The following is a 20,847-nucleotide window of genomic DNA, read 5'->3' as shown; positions in this document are numbered from 1 at the left end:
TGGTGAGGACAGCCTCTGGGTGAAAAAGCCTTTTTTCACCAGTCTTTGAAACTGGATGCCCAGTAATTAACATTACCAGCCAAGGGCCTACATGCTTATGGCTACAGTGTTTGAATGAGTCATGCTTGTGGCCACAGCCAGCCACATTGCCTTCCCTGGCAGTAAAGAATGGAGACTACTGTGTCTGCTTGGATTATAGTGCTATAAAGTATGAGATGCCCTAGCAGCTTTTTCTGGAGAAATATTCAAGTCGATAAGATTCTTAGTAAGATCATAAGATACAGAAGACCATCTAAGTTACTTTAATTCCATGGCTAATTAGCAAAAATTTCATGAGTGAAGTAACTAACATGAGAGCAGATAAGGCAAGCAGCCAGGCAAACAACTCTGCTTTCCTAGAAGGCACAAGTTGTAATTGCTTCAGGAGACACTGGGATGCAAGAGTTCCAGTTTAGAGGAGTCTGGCCCCTGTAATCAAACCGCATATTGTGTGTGTGTGTGTGTGTGTGTGTGTGCGCGCGCACGCACGCATGTGTAACGTGTGAACCTGATGCTCTATTGTTGTGCACAAAAAAGTATGATTGTTTAGATGGGCATGTTAATTAAATCAGAGCTGAAAACCTTCAGGTACATAGAATGTACAGCACTGAACTCACAAGATAGTCTGAGACACAAATGTCAGCCTTAGGATGGCTTTGCAGTATTCTTTGAAATGGTACATCTGGGAAATGGTATATGGATGGTGTATTAGATAGATGAATACAGAAGTACACCAGACCAAATGGCGTGAGACTTTATTGTTTAGGTGAGAATGGCAGAGACCTTGCTGCCTGTGGATGATCTAGGGCTTTCTAATTGTTGTCAGCAATAGCATCTCATACAGAAGATTACAGCTGCTGAAGCCTATAAAGCAACTTAGTGTAAAGAATCCCCCAGAACTGAGGGATGCGTGTATTTGGGCAGATTGCTTGAAGCGTGGAAAGAGCTGTTCCTCCTGTTAGTTGCTGTGAAAGTCTATGACACTAAAAGTATACTCCCTGGAAAGAGACCAAGGAAAAGCACTAGTGACATGAACAGTTTAACATGGTAAAGGAAAGGTGTGTTCTACATTCTCTTGTTGCTTTTCCTCTTTGGTTGATTTTCAGGGTTGGAGTTTCCACTGCACTTTTTCATTGTTTCCTATTTTCTAAGCCCAATAAAATATTAGGTACTCTGATTATTTTAGAAACATGGTCTCTGTCCTTTGTGTTTCCCATGAAAACTGCTACAGAATTGGATGTGGGTCCATATGTATGGTAGCTTTATCATGAGTACCAAAAGCTGGAGCTAGAGGCTTGTAGATGAGACAAATTAGGAAGATTCTGTACAAACGTACCTTTTTCCCCCACTGTCAAGTCACTTTATAACTATACTAAGAGCCTCCTTCCTCTGTAATATCGTGTAACTTTACCTTCTTGCAGTCTAGATACACCCCCATTTCTAATTCGTTGGAACTTTCTCCCTTGGTCTGTTGGCACTCCATTCTTTTACTTGCAAGTACTACGCTGCTCTTCTCTTAGGATCTGTCAGCTCTGTCACAGAGTGTGTTGCTCTTTCCTCTGTTCCTCAGTTTCCAGTGGGACTGCTGCACTCTGCCACTGTACTTCAGAGCTGATCTTCAGTCAGCACTTACTGAACTCTGTATTGGATCAGAGGGAATCTGGGCACATGAATCCTTCTTCCAAAAATTGGGTCATATATACACAAAAAGGCTTGATTTGCCCCAGGTTACTTAATCCTGAATTCCTCTGGCTGTTAACTTATAACAGGATTTCTGGTATTTTGTCATAGTAACTTTTCTATCCTCAAATAATAAAAGCTTTGCTTAAGCATCAACTACTAGTAATAATGTAATGGTGATATCTATCAGAGTTTGTGCTTTGCTAAGCAATTTTAACTTTCAGAGAGGAGGAGGAGGGGAGATTAATTCAGTGACTATTTGGGAGGTTTTATTCTGAAATAAAGAAAATGGGTAGAGGAAAACCATCTTCTTAATTTTTGTTTTTCCCAAATCCTTTTTTTTCCACCCAAAGCCTGGGTTACTCCCAAGGTAAAAGGGTAATGTCTGGAAATCATTAATCCATGGGATTTGTTCACGGTGTATAAGATTTTCAGAAAGAATTTGCTTTTTAAATATGATTTCCTGATTGACTACGGCAGACATAAATCCAGGAAGGACGGCTCTGTCAGAGCAGCCAAGATCCCTTTCCAATTCTCAGATATCTGACATTTTTTGGTATGTATGTGTGGAGTGGAAATACAGATTCTTCGTGTGGGTAGGTCAGGAGGAGAGAGAGGTAGAAGAGGAAAGGAAGAGAATGATGGTGCTACTGGGGCTAAAATAGGGCACCTTTCCTGGAATTAGCCTTAGCTCACTGGGGGCCTAGCTTTATTTAATGTATACTAATGAAAAGGAGAAGTTAAAGAGACAGACACCCTGTGTCTCCTGTCCTGGTACTGGTTTCAGTTCTTGAAGTGCTCTTTTATGATATTCAGAAACACTTCCATCCTCTCAGTTTGCAGATTTCTAAGCTGTGCTAAACCTGAATATAATGGCTAAGGGCCATTTTGCTCAGATCTTTCCTTCCATCTTGCCCTTGCCGTCCTCTTCCCACTGCAAGGATATCCGTGTGCCTTCTTATACACACCAAATCACGTGTCTAACCTGTCACAGTTTGTTTCCTGGTTATTTCTAACTTTAGCATTAAGAGATCAAATTCCTATATGAAAATTAGTTCTTCTCTAAATAGCAGAAATACCCATTTCTGATATCTCTCCACAGCTATAGATATTTTCCCCTGCGTTCCAAATGATAGATAAACTCTCCTCTCCCACCTGTACCCTCGTAGGGGGTACATTCTTGTTAAGCACTGTTTGATGAGGAGCCATGTCTACCATGTCTGTCTTCAGATAGAATGAGCCCCTCAGTGGCCACAGCCTATCAGTGAGCATTCTATAGTAGACTTCTAAATATCTGCATGGTCCTGCTGTGTTTGATTTGACACTAGAGTTGAAATAATAATGTGACTAATGGCAAACTGTCTCTGTCTACTCCTCCAACTCTTTTAGGTGTGTGTACACACACACACACACACACACACACACACACACACACACACAGCTTTAACCTGACCTTAAAATAAGCTAATCACAAAACAGTCTCCTCCAGAGACTAGCCTCTGGGAGCCCTTATACAGATATGTTATCAAATCTCATAGTTACTAGATAATCATACTTGGCCCTTTTCTTCTCCGTATTCCTGTAGACTAGACTATGAGAAGGAGCTAGTGGATGTGTTCCCTATAATGTACATTCTTTGTTAGATCATTCCCTATTTATTGAAAGACTGTCAAAGCCAGGAGGTTCCTTTTGTTTACCCTGGGTACCTCCACTTGGCCTTCTCTTCCTCTTCCAGTGCAATTGGTAAATGTACCATTGGAAAGAGAAGAAAATGAAATGTTGTGATAAGGTTGTTATTGTGGTTTGCCCAGCAGGCAACAAGCATGTTGCTGTTTTTCAGATCCATCTGTCTAGCAGACATGTAATAATGCCAAGAAGTGTTGTTGTGCATGACTGCAACAAACAATTATAGCAGGAGTACTTTAGGCCCCACACCTCAGAGGATCAGAATGGAGTGTGAGTTATTAATTTCAACACTCAGGTAGGTGCACAGGCATGCAAGGAGTTGAGGCCACCATTTTTGCTTGCGGCCAACTGCCTAACTAGTTTTTCCTTTTCAATGCAGCATCAGTATTCATTTGGCTCGCCTGTTCCAAAAGTGTGAACCTCTTTTCTCCCTCTTCTGCCTCATTTTTCTCCCCCATGCCTAGAATCTTTTCCCTGTAATTTCTCATTCATGAGTGAATAGCCATGGAACTTTAATTTTTTTTTTTCAACGTTTATTTATTTTTGGGACAGAGAGAGACAGAGCATGAACGGGGGAGGGGCAGAGAGAGAGGGAGACACAGAATCGGAAACAGGCTCCAGGCCCCGAGCCATCAGCCCAGAGCCCGACGCGGGGCTCGAACTCACGGACCGTGAGATCGTGACCTGGCTGAAGTCGGACGCTTAACCGACTGCGCCACCCAGGCGCCCCAGCCATGGAACTTTAGTATAGAATGGGGTGGTCACTTACCTGTTTTATTGTGTACACTTTTAGGTGTACACACAAATACTTAACCCCTACATTGTTCACTAAAATACAATAAATGATTTATTGTGGAGAGGCAAGCCTTCAGCCAAGAACTGAATTGAAGATGCTTTCCCATCTTTATTAGCTCTTAAGAGCGAGGAAGAATTTTGGAGCATGCACCTATTCTTGGCATTTCTTAATCTAGCAGAGTGGGTGGTTTTCTTGAATCTAGTTCTCTTTCTCTCATCTGACCATATCTTCAGGGTGCCTACTATGTGTCCCCCTGATTGGTTAGCTTGTAGTAGCTTCTGTGCCTCATAGTAGCATTCTCTCCACCTAATGTCCATTTATCTGCACTTCTTCATTTGTACATACTTGTCTGCCCCCTTATTGGTAAATGATCTTATTTTCATGTATCTTACAAATTTCCAAGTGTTAAAGCAGGTATTTGAAATACCTACAGCCTTTAACATCCTCCACGAGCGTATGAATAAAAGGGCCCAGTGGGAGATGCCCTTCCCTTACCAGTGGGCAGGCCCGCAACACTCTTGCTGTATTTGAGTAGCATTTATTATACTGCATAAAATAGGATAGGTTTTAACTAAATGAAGAGTAACTAGGCAAAATATAGTGAGCAGCTCTGTAGTTCAGATTTCAAGATTCATTTTATTCTGTACCCTGTTTCCTGTCTCCTTACAACTTTGAGTACAGATTTTTTTTCTCTCTCTCTGTATCCAGATCAAGAAGTAGAAAATGTTTTGTTTTGCTAAAGTGGTAGTATATACTTAAAGAAAAGTTGACAACGGATTTCTGAGCCATGAAACTAAGAGGAAATGACCACATGGTATTTAAAAATTTTTTAATGTTTATTTTTGAGAGAGAGAGAGAGAGAGAGAGAGAGAGAGAGAGAGAGAGAACATGAGCGGGGAACAGGCAGAGAGAGAGAGACACAGAATCTGAAGCAGGCTCCAGGATCTGAGCTGTCAGCACAGTCTGACATAGGGCTTGAACCCACAAATTGTGAAACCATGACTTGAGCTGAAGTCACACTTAACCAACTGAGCCCCCAGTTTTTTATAAAATGATTACCACTTTTGTTTGTACTTCAAAACCTGTAGCCTTTGGCAATTTTGATAGACACATTTAAACTTTAACAAACCATAAAGCCTTTTTAAAATCTAAAACCTTTGGAGAGAGTTTTTACTTTAAGAACTAGATATTTCTGTTTGTAGTAAGATTTCTGATTAACATTTATTCATCTCAGTGACCCAATAGTCCCTGAACCTGAATTCCTAGTGTAACTGAGTATTTATTCTTCCTTTACTCAGTGTTAAAGAAAAAAATTATCCATTCCCTTTTTAAAACAGTAAGACAGACTTTATTCAAGACAACTGTGGTAGGGATAGGAAGCAGTGCAATGGAGTTGTTCAGTGGGGAGAAAGATTGTGCTTAACAATCTTTGAACTGAATACGGTAAGGAAAACTGGAAATTCATGGCCAAGAAGCAGGGTTGGGATCAGTATATGGACACTTACCAAGACAAAACACCAGGGATAAGGGCACATTCTGGCTAAACTGACCTAATAAGATCCTTGCTGAAGGCAGGCCAGCGATCACCTGGAGAATGAGGGAGGATGAGGAACCTTATCATATATTGAGAGTAATCAAATATCAAGGATGAGAGATTCTTGATAAACCAATTTAGCAGAATTCTTGATAGAGCTAGACAATGTAGAGATGAGCCCAAAATTAGGACCAGTTGAGAAGAGAGTTCAGGGAGAACCTAACTAAAGTTTGGTGAGAATCTTTGCCACCAGTATATAGATAACATAATGAGAGGGTTAAGTGAGCCTAAGTGATTCCCCAGTCCAAATATTTCATTTACTATAGTAGTAATAGTAGGTCATCTGTAAGGGAGGCTGAAAGAACAGATTCTGCTTACTATAACACACCTATTTTAGGTACTTAGAAAATATTTATGATATAAATGATTGTTTTGCTTTTGTCATGATTTTTATTTTTGGTTTAGGAGACAAATACAGGAAAGTCACATTCTATAAAATTTGGGGAGTCAAATAGTTAAACATGAAAAATAGTTAATGAAGTAAGGGTTAGGATTTGGAGCCTTAACTTTAACTTGCCTTTAACTTTAGGTTATCTGTTAATTTTTCCTGGAATTTTGGAAGTTTATTAACTTACCCCTAAAAGAAAGGCAGCTATGCTATACTAGAATTGTTTTTCAGTTACTAGCCCTCTAAGTACAAAGTAAGTCTAAAGCTATTCTCTCTCTTGCAGGAAAAGTGTCTAGTGAGGGCCATTCTCAAAAGTATATTTTTTTCTATTTGGTAGGGTTAAAAATGGGTAAGACTGTACCACCAAAAACATTTAGGGAATCCATTAATTGTCCTTCTGTTTGGGCTTCAAATGAGAAAGCTAATTAAGAAGTTGGATCTCAGAGACCATTAAGAATAAAAAACTTGAGGAGTGCCTGGGTGGCTCAGTCGGTTAAGCATCTGACTTCAGCTCAAGTCATGATCTCGAGGTTTGTGAGTTCAAGCCCGCATCGAGCTCTGTGCTGACAGCTCAGAGCCTGGAGCCTGCTTCGGATTCTGTGTCTCCCTCGTTCTCTGCCCCTCCCCCACTTTCTCTCTGTCTCTCTCTCTCTCTCTCTCTCTCAAAAATAAACATTAAAAAAATTTTTTTAAAGAAGAAAAAACTTGAATTTTATAACCTTATATATGAAGACAAAGTTAAACTAAGCTTCACAGCACGGCACAGAGGTTTATTTAGCAATTTGTTTGCCTGAAGTTGATTTCAAAAGTAAACTTGAAGATAAACCATGAATTTATGCATTTTAATTCTTGTATACACTCAACACATTAGCTCCATTATTTCATGACTTTTTTAATGTAGAGTAGAACCACACCTTATTCTTAATATTCCCACCAGCTAAAACTGGATATGGCATGACACAAAGGCATTCACTAAATGTTTGTTAAGTGAATTATATAACTTTTTGGTTTCAATATATGTCATTTGATATACTATATTTTTTGAAAGAACTCTATTCTTTCACAAATAACTGCATTTAAGTGAGAACATAACACAAAATTCCAGACTTTTGTAAAGAAACTTAACACTAGCCTTCATCTTTCTTATCCTGAAGTATATAATTGGCCAAGAAGATAAACTTAGTTATTGAAGGAGAAAAGACTTTGAGACTAGATTGATTAATTTTATTTATTTATTTATTTATTTATTTGGTTCTTTTTTTTTTTTTTTTTTTTTTTTACTTTTCAGAGTTAGCCCTCTGCTGGAGCCTCTAGACAAAAATACAGTTAAGAGACTAATGTCTCTAGGCAGTTAATGTTATTTGTTCTGGGACTTTCTTGATACACCTACACTGGGGGACAGAAGTGTAATGATAACCCAGTGAGAAATCAAAACTACCACTAGCATTTTTGCCATTAATATATGGGCAGGTGAACCTGTCTCTGAAGACTTCAGCAGCAGATACAAAGAGGAACAAGAAGATTTTATAGCCAATTAAGGGTAGTCAGCTAGCCACAGAAGAATCACAGCAAATGTAAAATAATTTTCCAGGAACACAGTAAATGATGGATAAATGTTAGCTTTTTAAAAAATGGCATCTTCAGGGCATCTGGGTGGCTCAGTCACCCTTAACTTTAAGTCACTTAACTAAGTGTCTGACTTCAGGTTAGGTCATGGTCTCATGGTTCTTGAGTTCACGCCCCACATTGGGCTGTCTGCTATCAGTGCAGAGCCTGCTTCAGATCTTCTGTCCCTCTGTCTCTTCCCCTCCTCCTACTCACTCACTCTCAAAAATAAACATTTTTAAAAATGGCATCTTCTTGGGGTGTCTGGGTGGTGCTTAGTCCATTAAGTGTCCAACTCATGATTTGGACTCAGGTCATGATCTCAAAGCCCCATATTGGGCCTGTGCTGGACATGGAGGCTGAGATTCTCTCTCTCCTTCTCCCTCCCCTCCTCATGCTTGCACTCTCTCTCTCTCTCAAAAATAAAATATTTTTTAAAGTGGCATCTTCTTGGGGTGCCTAGGTAGCTCAGTTGGTTAAGCAACTGACTGTTGATCTCAGCTCAGGTCTTGATCACAGGGTCATGAGTTCAAGCCCCATGTTGGGCTCCACACTGGGCCTGAAGACTACTTTAACATAAATAAATAATAAATAATAACAAATGGCATCTTCCAAACAGCAAAATACTAGTTACCCCAAAATCTTAAGTTCCAAATAATATTGAGTACCTATTCACTCAGCCTTTATGATGAAGCTACACCATTCCTTTTTAAATGAGTGCCTAGGGTGGATGCCTGGATGGCTCGGTTGGTTCTGACTCTTGATTTTGGCTCAGGTCACGATCTCACAGTTTATGGGTTCAAGCTCTGGTGTTGGACTCCATGCCGGCAGTGCGGAGCCTGCTTAAGATTCTCTCTTTTCTCTGTCTTTGTCCCTCCCCAGCTCATGCTCTCACATCCTCTCTCAAAATAAATAAGGAAATAAATAAAAAACAAAATTAAAAAAATAAAACCAGTGCCTAGAATGTGTTACAACGAACTAATCTATACTTAGAGTAAGTGTCTGACAAAGAAACAGTAGAGGGAGAAGAGAAAAGGAGGCTAAATAATGGACTAGTTAAAAGTCTTTCACTGTGCACATTCCATCCTGGTATTGAAGAGTCAAATGGTCTAAGAAAGTGTGTTCAGATATCATAGATACATGGGTTGCAGAAATGGAAAACGAATTTTCACTCACAGTCTACACTGAACAATACAGGAGCAATTCATCTGTCTTCCAAAAGACCTTTACCCATCTAATCTCACTTAAGTGGAAAGGAGGTTAAAATAAATACCTCAGAAGATCACTGTCCTGTGTCACCATATGTCATCAAATGCTGGCCTCTGAAGTCAGTTTGAGAATCTAGTACATAAGCAAATAAATCCTTTAGAGAAGAAACAAAGCTATCAGTAAGTCAACCAAAAATATCTTATCCCTTTTTGTAATTTAAATTCTTTTCCTTAATAATTTGGTAAATATTAAGACTAGGGGAACATTGCCTTTTGGCATTACATTTGATACAAGCAGAAATTAATCTTGATAAGTTCATTTTTTAACTTCATTTTGACAAAAAAAGATGTATAACTATTTTTCTGCATAGCTATGGAACTAAGCCTGACCACATTTCTGATAGTTTTTGGTAGGACTTCTTGCCAATGTACTGAGGTTGCATGTGGACAGAAGACATAACTTACAGATTCTGTAAGGCATCCTCATTCCACTTGACAAGCGTCCCTTTTCCCTCTTGAGATTAGGCAGTGGCAGTTCTACCTTGTGGGAAATGCAATTTCTTTTCTAAGTGGCCTGCCCAAGTCAGATAGGGGGAAAAGGAAGAGATAAGGGCATTTCCCACATGATTGACGTGGTTAAATGTGTCCCAGAGAGGCCAAAGTGATTTTTTTAAGAGGGTAGATTTGAGAGCTGTGCTACTTGGGCTGTTTCCTATGCCTTCACATAGTAAGCCCTATGGGGTTTTTTGTTTTGTTAAAGCAATTCCTTTAGCCATGGGAAGAAAGGACAGACATCTGGGCTGTTGCATAGATGAATTTTTATTCTGGAAAGAATTTCAAATTCCATCATGTTTTAACTTTTCAATTTGGACTTTGAGGAATTATAGAGTGCAAAAGACTATCATGTTTTTTAGTCAGTTAGCACTTCAACATGAAATGCATTTAAATAAATTTAAATTTACCTTTAAGAACAAGGACATGAAAAATAAGTTTTTTCATTTCAAGTCATGTAGTAATGAGGTAGTATTTTTCTAAATGTCATTTACTATCAGAAATTTGACTTTTCCATTACTACCATTTATCACAGTGTCCCCTTCCTCTGTGGTCATATTCTTTCATGCCAGTTTGCTTATTCAAACAGTAATTACCTAAAATATCAGCTTTTTCAGCCTTGCAGCCCAGATTTGATAACATCTATAGTCCCCCCCCAACACACACACACACACACACACACACAGAATAAGTGGTAGTCCCAAAAGTGAATTCCCCCTCCCCCGCCAAATTTTTTTTATCAATGGAAGACAAGGCCAAGCTAAAAACAAAAACAACAACAACCAAAAAAAAAAAAAAAAGAAAGAAAGAAAAGAAATAGGGCTACATTGTGTGGAGGCCTCAGGGATGTGGTGTGTTATGGTTCTATTACCATGACTAGGCAGTTTAGTTATTGAAGTGCAAAGTGTGCATGCATTTAAGGGAATATTGCCTTTATATTGCTTTTAAAGATTATGCTTTGGAATTCTTTATAAAATTTTCTGCAGTGAGTGTGCATTTGTGGCCAGAAATAAAATACAATTCTTTTTGAGAGATTGGTGATGTTAGTGAAAAATTATCCAACTTCCCCACTCTCTAAATCCTCTGCTTTATTCAAAGAGTCCCTTCCTTCTGTGGTTGGCAGGGCCAATATGTCTATCATAGGTAGGAAATGCCAGCACAAACTGGTACCATGAGCCTGCTGATTAGGGGTTTCTTATAGAACCCAAGAGCTTTCCATACCAGCACCTAAGTGTTTAACCTTTATCCTTATAGAATTGTGTGTATGAGTTTAAAAAACAAAATAATGCTAAGTTGATTTACTTTCTCTGGTTTGTCTAGCCAGGCTTCAACTTCTATAATATGTAATACTAGATAGGCCTAACCTCTGAACTCTGATCTCTTTAGTAAGCTAAAGATTGTTTTAGTCACTATGCCCTGGCTCTTCCCTCTCTTTTTTTTTTTAAGTTTTTATTTATTTTGAGAGAGAGAGAGAGAGCACAAGTTAGGGAGTGGCAGAGAGAGAGGGAGAGAGAAAGAATCCCAAGCAGGCTCCACACTGTCCAGATGCAGAGCCCAATGCAGGGCTCGAACTCACAAACCATGAGATCATGACCTGAGCTGAAGGTGGATGCTTAACCGATTAAGCCACCCAGGTGCCCCTGGCTCTTCCCTCTCAATTATTTCATGGAATTAATATTAGAAAACACAGGAAATGTGATGTATTTATAAAGCCACCGTTAAAAACCATGTTTTTCCAGGAATAGGTAATGTTTGAATAGTACTCATAATGTTTATAACATTAAATGGATAAACAGTGTATCAAGCAAAATATGAAGTGTGATACTGTTAAAGTTGGTTTATATAAGTTTATTAGAAGACTTAGAAGAAAATCACCCAACATTGCAAATGGTAATGCCTATAGCCTATTTTGTCACTTCTTTTATGCTTTTTTCCCATATTTTTCAGAGTAAAATATGTATTAATTTCATAAAATATGTAAAACTTTATTCATTTAAAAAAAACTCTTAAAGAGAAATAAAGGAAAGCAGCAGGAGCAGGCCTCTCGGGAGGCCAGGGAGAAATCAGTGTCACTTTTGAAAGTAATGCCAGTCCTTGTTTCTGTAAAGAAGATTACTGAGCTCCTTTATTCATTAGGTGGGTTAGAGGTGTCCTGTACATGAAAAATGCCAGCCTAGTGACATGTAACAGGTGCAGACCTCTGCCTTTTAAGCCCTGGGAACATTTTGAGAATTGCCAGCATTTTGGTGGAGCTTTGCAACTCTCACAGCTGCTATGTATCAAGCAGGTGCTGCTCTAACATTTCCTTGTTCTGAGTTGTGAGATCTGGCCCAACTCTTCCTAAACGCGCCAGGCTTTGACCAACTACCAAGTACCTGACCAGAGTATTGTCATGAGAGCTGTCAAATGAAATTCTGGGGTAGAAGTCATCTGTCATGTGCTTCCAAGTGGAATCAAGGGATAGTTATTCATCCAGGGTAAAGGGAATACCAAAAAAAAAAAAAAAAAAAAAAGTGCAGGACTGTTTTTCAAGATAAACATCAAACCAGTGTTACAACTGAGAGAATTTCAGAGAGTCCTTGGCTGTGAGTCAGGTGTTTGGTGTTATATAAGAATTTATCAATCACTGTTTAAAAAGAATATTGGATACCTCTGTGAAATGAATGAGGGGCGCTTAAGCCAGGATGAGGCAGATTTAGTAATGAGTTCACTCATCACATCTCATGGCCAAGAAAAACTTGCACCTTCTCCAGAGACAGAATTTTTCTTCCATTCCGGGAGGTGAAGGAACACATGAAGTATATGCTGTCCAGGCTTTCAGTGAGCAAATTTCGCTAGCATTTTTTTTTTCGTAACCTCTTATAAATAAACGGGAAGAGAAATCATGAGGTAACTGGAGTCTTTCTGTATCATGAATGTCATCGTGGTAAAAACAAGTTAGTCCTGTGTTTAATCCCCTGCCTAAGTACGGAACTCTCAGTTTCATCTTGATAGACTAAGCCAGCATTCCCTACCTGTCTCCCAAAAGGGGGTTTAGATGTGACAGTGTAAATGTGCAAGTGTGTGGAACTGTATCTTTTTATAATCCTGAAGATTTCAGTGGTGGTTAGAGCAGTTTGAGTCTTTGGCCAGTTTTCTTTGACTTGGAAGACAAAGATATTTGAACTTCTTGTTTCAGATTGACCTTGACTTTCCTCAACTTTTTCACTTCAGATCATCCAGCCCCTCTTAGAACTTGACCAGAATAGAAGCAAATTAAAGTTGTATATTGGACACCTGACAGCCCTCTGCCATGACCGAGACCCCCTGATTCTTCGTGGACTCACTCCACCAGCTTCCTATAACTTGGACGATGACCAGGCAGCCTGGGAGAATGAGCTGCAGAAGATGACCCAGGAGCAGGTAAGTCTGTCACTTGAACTTTGACAAGACACTGTTAAAATTCAGCTGCTATTTAGATTGATGCAGTAGGAGCTACCTTTGGAAACTCAGTGTCCAGATTCAGGATTCTTAGCAAAGGGTAGTTCTTCAACAGATAATAGGAATTACCATTTGCAAAAGTACCACTTTACTCTTCCCTCAGTGTGACTTGCTCAAGTATCAAAAAGGGCTGCTTAGCACTCTCAACAATAGCCAAATTATGGAAAGAGCCTAAATGTCCATCAACTGATGAATGGATAAAGAAATTGTGGTTTATATACACAATGGAGTACTACGTGGCAATGAGAAAGAATGAAATATGGCCCTTTGTAGCAACGTGGATGGAACTGGAGAGTGTTATGCTAAGTGAAATAAGCCATACAGAGAAAGACAGATACCATATGTTTTCACTCTTATGTGGATCCTGAGAAACTTAACAGAAACCCATGGGGGAGGGGAAGAAAAAAAAAAAAGAGGTTAGAGTGGGAGAGAGCCAAAGCATAAGAGACTCTTAAAAACTGAGAACAAACTGAGGGTTGATGGGGGGTGGGAGGGAGGGGAGGGTGGGTGATGAGTATTGAAGAGGGCATCTTTTGGGATGAGCACCGGGTGTTGTATGGAAACCAATTTGACAATAAACTTCATATATTGGGGGGAAAAAAAGGGCTGCTTAGAAAGGAGAGGGTTAAGGACAGTCTGCTCATATGCCATGTGTTGTTTCATAGAAGCGATGACCACTGATAATTATGGGTACTGAAGGAAAATCTGAGTTAAGGATACTTGGATAAAGGATTCTTGACAAGTCAGTAGCATATATCTTCAGTTGTCTCTAGGGAACAGTGGGTTACAACACACTTAAGTTTTTAAGTAAAAGAACCATTCGATGAATTAGTTAACGTTGCTTCCCATGCTACATTTTCTGCCTACTGTTGCCTGTAAAATACCCAGTGATTCTCTTTTATTCATATTGTGATTTTATTTTATTTTTTGTTCTTTTGTTTAATAGAGAAAGGCTATTCTGGACAGAAAAACTGTGAATAAAAGAAACATAAAAATGAATGAGGAGAGCTATAGAGAGCAGACATAGAAAGTGAAGGAAAGAAAAGTTGAATAAATACAGAGAAAGAGAACAGTTTTTAAAACATTAAGTCTAAGCTCCTTTTGTTCCTAGTTTATAGATGGGGTTGATGATATCCCTAACTAGGCTATAATCATACTAACCAAGAGACTTAACTGCACTGGTGGTGTAAATTTACTAAAATTCTGCAGAATTTTGAAGTGGTATGCTGTTGTCCAGCTAAATCCTTGCTATTTGTTAAGCACTATTTGTTCACTTACAATGTGTGAAGGAAAATTGTGTTAAATACAGATACTTCCATGGTATAATGTTAAAGACAGCAGTATTAACCCACAGATCAAGAAATGCAGACTGGAGTTGTAGAGCCGTACTTACTTACCCCTGATATGGATATTGCCTCATAGAACACATATTTAACAGCCTAATTAGTTATCTACCTCACTTATTTAATTAGTAAAAAGGTAAGGCCTGCCTCTCAAATGTAGCATGTTGCCATAGAAATTTTAATTTCTCTCTTCTTGAAAGAGAAAAATCCAAAGGACAGAATGAAATTGGATTCCAAGTAGCTCCTTTGGATATTAATAACCATGTAGTGAAGATGCAACTGAAAGCCCACTGGAAGCAGAACACATGGCTGGTTAATTTTCAAAACTTTTACTTCAGGGGCACATAGGTGGCTCAGTCGGTTGAGCGTCTGACTTCTGCTCAGGTCATGATCTCATGGTTCGGAAGTTCGAGCCTCACATCAGGCTCTGTGCTGACAGCTCCGAGCCTGGATCCTGCTTCAAATTTTCTCTCTCTCTCTCTCTCTCTCTCTCTCTCTCTCTCTCTCTCTGCCCTTCTCCCACTCGTGCTCACTTGCTCTCTCTCAAATAAACATTAAAATTTTTTTATTTAAAAAACTTTTACTTCAAAATTTTACAGAAGAACAATGCTTCTTAAAGCACTGACCATAGTAATGTATCAAAGTTTAACCGGCATTAAATTATTTCTTTGTGTAACAGCCTGTCTTTGAAATGAAGAAAGTATTTTAGCTTAGTTCCATTTTTCAAATATGCTTGAATGGGCTTAACTCAGTCTCTGTAAGGGGAAAAAAAAATCTCCAGGATGAGACCAAAATCGAAAATTTCGAACTAAGAATTTTTCAAAAAGTTTTGAGTGAATGAAACCAGGAATTCACTAATAGACTTGCATTACACGTTATGTTAAAATCAAGCTACTGTAAACATCAAAACAATTTTGCTCATATACATGAATTGTGTTAATATGTTTCTTCTTGATTGAGAATGTGCTTCAGTCACTGAAGTTATTGCTTGAAGTGTGTGAAGTTGTATCTTTAGCAGGCTTCCCTGGAAAACCTGGGAAACAGGGGACTTAGGTTATCTGTAAAAGAATACAGCAACCAACACCACCTTCTATTGGTGGAGAAACCAATCAATTTTCTGCCTCACCACAAGTAAGAATTTAAGGGAACAATGCAGGCTATTGAGAAAGATGACCCTTAATACTACAAAATGATTTGTCTATGAAAGTATTATGTTCAAGGTTTGACTTTACTTTTTGAAGCCCTAGAAACATATGACATGAATCACTGCCAGATACACCCATTGGTTTATTTTATGTGTATGTATTCTGTTTACATTTTTGTTTTGGGGATGTAGAGTCTTCTGCAACTGACATTTGTTATCCAAATCTGTGTGTCCAGTGTATTTCACTGTCCCCAGTAACACCCTCATGAGGACAGGACAGGAATCTTGTCTATATCAAGAAAGATGCTTAGCGTATAGTATCTGCTCAGTAAATATTTGTTGGATGAATAAGAGACAGAAGACAGTAAGGTAAATTCTGTACTCCTTATCACATCCTACAAGACTTTCTTTCATTTGGCTTATTTATTAAATACACATCCCTTCTCATCCTAGCCGTGAAGCATACCCAGCCACTTCGTTTTAAACTATTTACAGTTTCTATACTTCTGTCCTTTTGCTCATATTGATCCTTGTGCCTAATGTGCCCTTCCCTACTTTGTCTCCCTGGACAGTACCTAAATAGGAATCTGAGTTTTTTGTTTTTTGGGTTTTTTTTTTATGTTTATTCATTTTTTAGAGAGTGTGAGCAGGAGAGGGACAGAGAGGGAGCAGGGAAGACAGAGGATCTGAAGCTGGCTCTGCACTGACAGTAGAGATCCCCTTGCAGGGTTTTGAACTCATGAACCGTGAGATCATGACCTGAGCCGAAGTCAGACATTTAACCAACTGAGCCACCCAGGCATCCCAGGAATCTGTGTTTTTAAGCTCAGCTAAGACATCATTTCTTCTATGCATCCTTTCCTGAAACCCCAGGCAGAATGTGCTGCTCCCTCTTTAGGGTTTTTGTAGTACCTGTAACACTTACACTTACTTGTTTTCATATCTGTCTTCCCATTTTAAGCTTTCTGTCTGTTGAAGACATGAGCTATATAATTTTCATCTTAAAATTAGCACCACATCAACAAGTACCACTTGCTCAGTAACTTAAACGAGTGAGTGAATTCTAGTGAGTTCTGCGTAGTTTACTAGTTTGTATTTCATATTTGAGATCCTTATTTCTCCAACTACAAAAGATCCTTCACTGCCAGAACCATGTCTTATATTTCTAAAGTGCCTAGCAGAATACTGCGTGTATAGAGAATGTTTACTATATACTTAGCTGATTATTTATTTGGCAATCCAAGACAGTTTTCTCAGTGCCATTCAGTAGCTTTGGATAATCTGACTATTGATGTCAGGAACCCTTCAGACTCATCCTGAGTCATAATCCTATAATCTACAACCTCCTGGCCTATAGAAATATAATCTTATTTAGAAGATTTATTTATAAGAGTTCCTGGAATTTCTTTTTTTTTTTTTTTTTACTCACTGGTTTTGGTTTATGTATCCTGAAGCTCTGTTATTGAGTGCATATACATTAACGATTATTATATCTTCTTGATGAATTGATTCTTTTATCATTGTATGTCTTTCTTGAAATCTGATGGTATTCCATGTGCTTTGCCTGATATTAACATAACCGTTCTAACTTTTTTTAGGTTAGTGCGTGCATGGTATATCTTTTACCATATTTTGCTTTTAAGCTATCTATGTCTTTATATGTGAAATGAGTTTCTTGTCACAGATATATACTGTCTAGTATATATCCCACCAACCCAGAGGACACAGGTCTGGGGGAAGGGCTGTCTCTTCCTCCGTGGTTCCAGAGGGCAAGGCTACCTCCTAGGTTTCAATAGGCTAGGCTATCACCCAGGGCCAGAGGAGTGGAGTTGCCACCCCAGTGGGCCTGGAGGAGAGAGCATCCAGCCAGAGAGGATTATTCTCAAGCCTTAAAATCTAGTGGAATTTGCCCTGTGAGGTTTTGAATTTGCTTGGGACCCATGATCCCTTCTGGAATAGGATTGGCTAGCCTATGCCTGTCCCACCATTGTATTTTAGAAGTAGATAATTTGGTTTCAACAGGTTCACATCTACAGAGGAATTTTTGCCTCAAGGTGAATCATACCTTGAGTCTTTTCCACATTTGATTTAGATAATATTTAGATGAGATTTGCAGTTTAGAGTTGAGGCTGAACTGAGTCAATACTTTTGGGCTGTTGGGGGATGCCCAGCTGGCTCAGTCAGAGGAGTGTGCAACTCTTGATCTTGGGGTTATAGATTTGAGCTCCAGGTTGGGTATAGAGATTACTTAAAAATAAAATCTTAAAAAAAAAAAAAAAAAAAGGACTTTTGGGCTATTGGGATGGGGGTAAATGTGTTTTGCATGTGAGAAACACATGGAGGTGGGGTATTACGGGCTGAATTATGTCCCCTCAAATTTTTATATTGAAACCCAAACTCCAAGAATGTGACTGTATTTGGAGACAGAGCCTTCAATGAAGTAATTAAGTTGAAATTAGACTGAGAGTGCGGGCCCTAATCCAATCTGACTGATTCCATATAAGAAGAAGAGATTAGAACATATGGAGAAACACTAGGGGTATGTGATCATAGAGGAAAAAAAAACATGTGAAGACACAGAAAGAAGGCCGTCATCTGCAAGCCAAGGAGAGAGGCCTCAGAAGAAACCAACCCAACCAACACCTTGATCTTGGACTTCTAACTTCGAGACCAGTGAGAAAATACATTTCTGTTATTAAACCACCCAGTCTGGTATTTTGTTATGGCAGCCTTGCATATTAATATGCCTTCTTTTTGAAAGCTATTCTTGTCTGGATATGGAATTCTAGGTTGACTCTTCTGTTTTTTAATACTTTAAAGATGCTGTTACATTTTTTTCTGGCTTACATAAGTTTCATATGAAAAGTCTTTTATATTCATATATATACTTTTTCTTTGTCATGTTTCTTTTTTTCTCTGACTGCTTTCAAGATTTTCTTTTTATCTTTTGTTTTCAACCATTTGAAACTAATGTGCCTACTTGTGTTTTTCTTTGTATTTCCTGTTTGGACTAAAATCCTGTTTTGGATCTCTGAGTCTCTTGGACCTGCATTTTGTTGTCTTTCATTAATTTTAGAAAATTCTTGGCCATTTTCTCTTTATATATGTCTTTGCCTCTTTGTCTCTTTTCCTTCTCTCACTACAGTTGTATATTTGTTAGGTCATTTGATCATGTCCCACATTTCTTGGATATCTGTTTTGTTTTGTCTTTCATGTTATATTTAGAGATTCCTACTATCAACTTGGGTGATTTCTGTTGATCTGTCTTCAAGTTCACTTGCGTTTTTTGTGTGTCTCATAATTTTTTTATTAAATGGCAAATGCTATATGTAAAAGAACAGTTGAAACTGAAGTCAATAATATTTATGTCTGGAAATAGGCATTCCTCTTCCATCAGGCCATTAGTGTTGGGAACTGAGTCAAGTAAGTCAGTAATTGAGCTGGATTTGAGTTTTGTTTTAGCAGTGGTTACTTCATTGCACACAGGCTTTAAATTTTCCAGCAAATTGCCACTATCATATATTTAATATAAGTTCTAGAGTATTGACTTTTTTTTGTTTTCCTACTTTGTTCTCAGCTTTCAGTACGTTCCTCATGCCTGTGTCATGGAGGGCTCTTTCTTTATCCTCTTGCCCTTCTCCAAGTAGCAGACTGCTCTTGTTACTCAGTCCATTGTTCATGGTTGGGTCAGGGGAGGTTTCTTCATTTTTCTGCTCCAGATTCAGTCGTAGGCAGCCTCCGTTTCAGTGTTCCTGCCCCACCCCAGTGACAGACAATTCTCCCTACTCTCAAGGTCTAGACTGCAGGCAGATTTCCTTCTCTTCTCCAGAAGCAGCAGACTTCTGCTTTGAATCAGTTCAGAATTTGGGGGCATAGTGGACTCCCTATCTCTTCTCTGGTGATAGATTCCTTTGCCTAGTGTCAATGCAAGATGGGATAGATTTTTTACTATTGCAGTGGCAGCCAGTCTTTAGGAACAGGGTTCCTGCCCTGCCCCCAGCACACACTGCTTTTCTTGTCAAAGCAGAATCAGGCCCTAGGCACTGAAAGGTTTCTTGCCTCCCCTAGCACACTACTCTTGCTTTATATCCAAGAAGAGTCCAGGGTGCAAGTGGGTCTTGTGTACCTGTCCTCTCATGGCAGGCATTGCAACTTGTGCTCAGACAGCGTCTAAAGTATGGATAGATTTCTGTAGTGCTACTGCTCTACCCTCAAACCTTGCCAGACCCCGCTTCCTGTACCATGGAGGTAGGGCTATCTTGGGATTCCCACTCTGTCCCTAAAATTCTAACTAACACACTGTAACAGCCAATAGAATTAGGAAGTAAAGTCTTAACATTGTACAGAATTCTCTAACGGTCCATTTAGGAAATACGAGGATTGATGTCATTTTTACTCCTCGTGCTATGTTCACAGAACTGGCATGGACTTACTCCAATAAAAACATCCCTTTTTTGAAAGGTGGAAGATTATGTATACCCATAGAACTATTAAAGTTTTTTCTCAACCTATCAATAGGTTGGTAGCTTAATGATAATTATAGAATAGCTAGATGGAAGAATGTGATATATTCTTTCTAGGCTCTACCTTGAAATTGTTCATAGCAGTGACTTTTAATTTCTGAGGTTTTGTAGGTCTGCCCCCAAATTTTATACTCTTTGGAGTTGTCTTTGTGTGTGATATATTAGTTTTGATTGGATTGAACTTGACATGGATGACAGGCAAGCATGTATACATTAGTGTCATGTGCTACAGGTGTCAGCTTCATGGGAGATGATAAATGGTAGATGATAGTTATTACTGTTTACATGCTCATTATTTTTGGTTAATATTTTACTAAGACTGCCTGTTGGGTTCCACATCAACCTTGGAATTTTGCCTTGTTCTAGAACCTTGAGCATGAAAAAGTCTGACCCTAAATCTTTAGCTATACCTGTGCTTTCTTAATTTCAAGCTTCCTATCATTGTGTATCCATGTTGTGATCTAAGAGAGCAGTCTTAAGTATAGATATTTTAGGAATCACAAAAATGGTTTGCAGAAGATTGAGAAAACCTATAGTTGCCATTTTTTATGTCCACATGTTCTTCTTTGTGGTTATACCAAATTATTTTTAATGAAACATTTCAAGCTTTCAGAAGAAGCATAGAGATTAATATAACATCAGCTTTATACTCAGAATTAACAAACACTACTTTGTTATATCTGTTTTAGGTTTTTTAATTTTTATTTGTTTTTGTTTCAGGTTTTTATTTAAATTCTAGTTAGTTAACATGTAGTATAATACTGGTTTCAAGTGTAGAATTTAGAGATTCATCCCTTATGTATAATACG

At 38.7% G+C, this 20,847-nt stretch overlaps 1 protein-coding gene across 1 annotated transcript in view; it reads left to right on the top strand.

Annotated features, from left to right (window-relative positions):
• ERC1 (ELKS/RAB6-interacting/CAST family member 1) overlaps window positions 1-20,847 on the top strand; it is a 516,249-nt gene that overhangs the window by 457,950 nt on the left and 37,452 nt on the right. Inside the window, exon 18 of the mRNA XM_047065409.1 lies at window positions 12,762-12,950. Coding sequence (XP_046921365.1) covers window positions 12,762-12,950 — 189 coding nt within the window. The remainder of the gene's footprint in view (window positions 1-12,761; window positions 12,951-20,847) is intronic.

Source organism: Lynx rufus, unplaced genomic scaffold (genome assembly GCF_022079265.1).
Source record: "Lynx rufus isolate CCGP_SWC_20201006 ecotype Redwood Valley unplaced genomic scaffold, mLynRuf1.p SCAF_7, whole genome shotgun sequence".
Lineage (NCBI taxonomy): Eukaryota > Metazoa > Chordata > Mammalia > Carnivora > Felidae > Lynx > Lynx rufus.
Note: the sequence above shows the minus strand (reverse complement) of the source record. Positions and strands in the feature narration are given on the sequence as shown.